Source organism: Zalophus californianus, chromosome 12, assembly GCF_009762305.2.
Source record: "Zalophus californianus isolate mZalCal1 chromosome 12, mZalCal1.pri.v2, whole genome shotgun sequence".
NCBI classification, from domain to species: domain Eukaryota; kingdom Metazoa; phylum Chordata; class Mammalia; order Carnivora; family Otariidae; genus Zalophus; species Zalophus californianus.
In genome coordinates, this window is record NC_045606.1 from 14327219 (window position 1) to 14333218 (window position 6000).

A 6000-nucleotide genomic window follows, 5' to 3' on the forward strand; every position below is an offset into this window, starting at 1 on the left:
CACATACACAATTGTTTTACTACCAGAACAATGAAATATTTTTGTGTTTTACAATCTTCATATGAGAAAACATGCACTGAGATCCTATTGAGCCAAACACACTGTTATGGCACTTGGCCTCTGAGCCATCAGCACACACACTCGAGCCCTGTCTCAAATAACAACATTCCACTTTTAAACACTCTAGGTTGTCTACATTTATCTTGGAAAAAGAAAAAAAAAAAAAAACAACGAAGACCCATTTTCCTGATAAGGAAAATTCCAAAAGCTTTCGAATGCACTTCTTACCCTACTAAGCCTGGTTTCTCCACTCTTCCACGGATCACTTAGCCATGTCCACTGGACGTGGACCCATGAGCACTTTTACCCAGCTGTGTCTCTCCCATTCCTAGCAAACTCTTAGATATGCTTGATAAATATTTTTATCTAATTTACCTCATCTGTTGTTTTTATTTACAACTAATTTAATATCCTCCACTCTGTAATATCTGCAGAAGCCAGTATAAGGAAGCGTGCAGCCAGCCCAGACCCTCAGGCCTGCACATCAAGATGGCAGGCTGGCCAAGGGTCCTCTGGGGACAGCCGTGCCAGAAGGAGGATTGGACACAGTGACCCGTCTGCATGAGATGAGGAAAAAAAAAAAAACAAACAAACAACCAGGAGGTCTGTAATACTGATGAACTAATCTGTCACTCACAAGCTCAGGTCTGCAAAAAAGAAAAAATGCAGTAAACATTTAATGACCATGAGAGGTGGAAATGCAAGAGTCTTCATTTTTAAAGGGTATTCAAAACCATGGCTCAGAACTGCTTAATTGTTTATAGTTGGGGTCGATTTGAAAAATCATCAGAAGGCAACAATCCACCCTATAGTTCAAAGGGTTAGGAAGCGTGCTACAGATAACTATCAAAAACCCAGTTGATTTCCAAGAACTATATGAATGAACCAAGTTTCTTGATCTCGATATCTTAGGCAGGGAGTTTGTTCTTAAGTACTAGACTGCTTGATTGCTTGCTCGGGGGAAGGAAAATCCTGGGGGAAAGACATTTATGAGCAATATCTGCTCCATGGAACCAGGATACTCTCCCGAGCTGGATCATGGCCAGCAACACAGAAAAGTCCACTCTTCCCCTCCAGTGGAAGCAACTGGATATTTGATCCTAGAGATGAATGAAAAACCTAAAAGATCGTATTTCATGGGAATCTTTCAGTATTCTGAATGGAAAATATCATTGAAAATGGGTTATCTGCTCCTCTAACCCAAATCCACTTAGGAACAGAACTAAAAACAGGAAGAAAAAAAAAAGGACAGAAATAATTATTATTCCAATATGTATTTAAGGAGGAACGCAAACTAACATTTGCATGATCAGATGGGACTGTTCACACCTGCTGAGTAGGTATAACATGATACTGAAATCAACAGCTGAAAATAAAACCATTTATTTTTTTATTATGATTGAAAAGAAACAAAGATTATTGTCACATTCTCATCATTATTAGAAGTAGTCATGTGGGTAAATATTTTTACCTGTGCTATAACAATTAAAAGGAAATCATTTCAAATACCTATGCCATCTTCCTTTTTTATCTACAGATGGGGCTCAATTTAGGTTTTCTGACTTTTATGATATGCAGATGGAGCAGTATGCCATTTTTCTTTCCTTTTGCATACTAGCGTTTCAGTTTCAGAAAAAGTAAGCATTGTAGCTTGTACATTTTTAATACAGACAATTTGTGTAACCTTCAGAACAACTGCTTTTATAATTTCCCAGCTTGACAAAAGTATCTGAGGTTTTTTCAAGCAAATAATTTATGAGAAATGAAATCTTCAGAAAACATGTGGCTACTTTGATGCAACTATTTAGAAAGTATTTGTGACAAGCCATTAACATGTATAATTCCTGAACATACTGAGTCTAAAAATTAGAGTATGTACAAAATACCAAGCTATGTAATAATAACAACCAATTTTAACTCCTGACAAACTAGAAGCTTAAATCTGGCATCTGTAAAATGTATCCCAGTTTCCTTTTTTAAAGAACATAGTTGAACCTTTTAAAAGTATATACCTTTGCAATTATTTCCAATAAACAATATTGATTAATGAATTAGAAATATCTCTCTTGTCTTTTTTAAACCAGGTTTCTTTTCCCAACTAAGGGAAATATACATGAAAGGAAATCTTATTTCTTTTCTGGGACTGAAATACAGTAATTTTGCACAGGATTATGACCATACCATGACATATGGGTGACAGAACGTGTTTGCAACCTGAGAAAAGTTTTATTAAACAGGACAAAACTGTTATCAGGCAGGCGATCAAGTTTTATTTATCTATGAAAAGGTCATCTTTTTTTAACAGGTTCTTTATTTAATCCTATATGCCACGATTATTTTAGTTAAATTTGATATACTTACTTGTTCATCAGTGAACACCTACACTGAAGTGGGTATTAACAGTATATAAAATCAGTCTTTATATATTTTCTCCTGCCAAATGTATGCCCAGAGACTTCACTTTTTATCTGTCTGTATAACAAAAACCAACTTGGAAGTTTTTTAAAAATATTGTTCCACCGAAGCAGATATCTACTGCTTTTAAAATACTGTGAGCCTGTGGAAACATGGTATTATGTATCTGACATTTCCCATCTAAAAATACATTATGAAGCATGCTGGTATTAATAAACCATGTGCCTTTAGAACCCGAAAGTGCTTTGCTATAATTTGGTTGAAAACAGAGTAAATCGGTATATTTTCCACCATGCTATTAACATACAGCAAACAAATTTCACATCATCCCCCTGGCAGCTTCTCTTGATTGGAGAGTGTGCATAAAAAAAAAAAAAAAAAAAAAAAACTTTCAGGAGTTTATCAATATTCGTAACCACATTCAGACTGATGAGGTAACAGTACATAAGTAAGGCTGGATAACTTAGAAAAAAACTGGATCAGAAATACATTACCCAGAAGAAAAGAAAGAAAGAAGCCACATATGTTCTCATTTTCCTCACCCCACCCCCAGCATAGAAAAATCACCCTTCCCTTGCAGCAGGGCACTACCATTCAGTTATTGGAAGGCAAATGAAAATACAACCATCCCCTTCCTCTCCTTATTGAGCTCCCGACGCAAAACATTTACACACAAACATGAAGTCCCGATTTCACAGAAAGCGCCCGAACCGGAAAGATCAAGACTCACTGACCCATTTGGAAGACAAAGACGACAGAACAGCGAAGCTCTAAAAATCAGCTTGTGAGGCCTCAGAGAGAGATTCTTCTGGCATTTCATCACAGCAACCCCAGACCAGTTCACCTCCCTGAATCCAGGGAGGAGGCACTAAATAGAGCTGTTTATTATGGCTCTGGTGCTGGATTGCATTAGGAAGCCGAGCAGACCACCTGGACCCTTCAGAGTGTGGCGGTGTTTAATTTGCTGCCTGCCCCTCTGCAGCGTCCAAGACCACTACTACATTTACCAGGCTCAATCACACATTATCTGGGTTAGAAGTAAAGGCACGTGTATTGCTCTATTTCCATTTTCCACACAGAGGAGAGAGGCAGAGAGAATACAGCCCAAATAAAAATATGGAACAGAACAATTTTAACTACTATCTAGGAAACATAGCACTTCATTCTCTCCTCACACTTTCTTCCAGAGCTCACCATCTCGACAGAAAATAAATCCTGAGACATAGATTTTTTTTTAACATCCAGGCCAAATTCTAAATTAGATCTGCCCTTGGATTTTTTTTCCCCCCTCTGTTGTTGCTTTAATTTTTGTTGTGAAGCCTCTCGTGGAAGTTTGAGGCTGAGGTTCCCTGGCTAGATTTACTGGGTGCCTTTTGCCTCCCGCACTTTCAGCACTACCCTGGCAGGTCGCTGGAGATACAGATAGAAAGATGGTACTGTAAATATGAATTATGTGAATCATATGGTGAGACCCTTGTGGAAAAAAAAAGGGGGAGTTGAGAAATGGCTGACTCCATACCTGACCAATTACAGCTTGCATGGTCCCCGTATCCTGCTGGGCTGAGAGATCGCAATCCATCATATGTTGTCTTTGAAAAGGAGAATGGGGGTTTCTGGCATGCATCTGTCAATCAACTTCTGCACTCACAACCATCACCAAAAGCAAGGGGAAAAAAAGTCAAGCTGCTCCACCAAATAGGATGAAACCGTCATGTGACCTCCGGCAGACACGCACACACACATTCACTACCTCCATACAGCGTAAGAATTTTCTGTAGATATGAAATGACATTGACAAATATCCAATACCAAGTAAATAAAGTGAGACAAACAGCTCTTCTCCAAAGACAAAACATTGGCTGTAATCTTCCGCTAAAGGTTTAACAAACCTCTGAGGATTTTTTTTTAATGCTCTAGAAACCTGTGTTTAAAACAAAAACCAAAACAAAATTAACTATTTCATGTGATCATTGAGGCTTTGATTTCTACACCACCGCATAAATTCTTTTCAATTATAAGTCATCACCTTACTTCTGCGAAGCTGTCCCTAATGATTTTATTCCCAGATTCTCTAAATGACCTTTGGACAAGACGCAGTAATCTTTGCAGTTTTATATAATATCACCTTTACAGAAAAGCTTGAAATGTTAACCATCGCAGAACACAGATACCCTGATATTTGTTGATTGGAAGTGGATATATACAATCATTTGTGTAAACTGTGATGACCACTCAAATATAAAATATTCAAAGCGTGTAAATAGTAGTCACTAAACTTTTCATTTTCTAAAAGGTTAGGAAATGACTTACTTGCAGCTCATCTAAACTGATGTAAGGTGCTGACAAAGACTTCAACTTTTTTTTCACTTAATTTAAGCTATTTGATCCCACACACTTGAGGATAGATTGTTGATGGATTATGGGTCAGCTATTGTAAGGGTGCTCCTAAGTATGAGCTTTTTAACCCTTTCGGGATTGAGATCACAACCTGACTTCCTACACAACCTGACATTGCCCAGTTGCCCTTTGGAATCCAAAGCTACAAAAAATAACTATTAGTCTGGTGCCTTTGTGAAATTATTACCGTTTGCATGTGTCTCCGCCCTTGAAACTTAAGTTCATCGGTTGGCATACTCTTTCTGACTTGTCAAACAAAAATTGGGCAGGAAAACTTTGTGGTATTTTCAAGGTTCAAAACGAACATCAAGCTTGAGAGGTAGAGAGGTTTTGAGGAATGTTTAATACAGACTATATACCATTACGTATACTATAGCATTGTATATCATCGCTCAAAAATTAATTAAAAGGGACTTCAAGTAAGAAAAAACGTTTTTTCCCAACATTTCTAAAGACAGCTTTAGGAGAAAAGAGTGCAGGGTTGAAGTCTCATAGACTTCTCATTAAGAGTTGCCCCACAAAGTAAAGATAGACACACACACACACACACACTCTCTCTCTCTCTCTCTTAAGTTGGATCCCCAAACAGAAAGAAACTGTGCACCAACGGGGTAGCCCTCCTGGGAACTGACGACTGGAAAGGTCCTCCTAACGTGGTTAAAACGCACAGCTCCCTACTCCCGCGGAAACCGGGTCGGTCCGTGCCCCTGGAAGCACTGACCTACTGGGAGATTTCTGCCGGGGAGGGGAGGCAGGGGCAGCCGAGCCGGGGCCCGGGCCGCGGTGGTCAGCGGTGAGGGCCGGGCCAAACTTGCACGAGGCCTGCGGGCTCGCGGAGGTTGGGGGGGGGCGGTAAGGTGGGAGTGGGGGACGATGCGATCGCTGGCGGCGTGGCCTTCCCGGACCCCGCGCGGGCGCACCCCAGAGAGAGAAAGTGGCGGGACCAGGGAAAGTTGGGAGGAGGGGCGCGCCGAGGTGCCAGGACCGCGCTGGCGACCCCCGCCGCCGGCGCCCCCGCGGGAGCCCAGCCTGGGGTTGCGCCGCAGCCCAGCAGCCTCGGGAGTGCCGGCGGGGTGTGGGCCCCACGCGCCACCTCCCGCAGAGATCTTCGCTTCCCGTGCGCCTCCC

General features: G+C 40.8%; 1 protein-coding gene across 1 annotated transcript in view; it reads right to left on the reverse strand.

The window, feature by feature from the left end:
• The window catches only part of POU6F2 (POU class 6 homeobox 2), a 494308-nt gene extending 490209 nt beyond the window's left edge, over positions 1-4099 (reverse strand). The window contains exon 1 of the mRNA XM_035723420.1: positions 3995-4099. Within this exon, the coding sequence (XP_035579313.1) occupies positions 3995-4099 (105 nt within the window). The remainder of the gene's footprint in view (positions 1-3994) is intronic.
• Positions 4100-6000: the final 1901 nt, after the last annotated feature.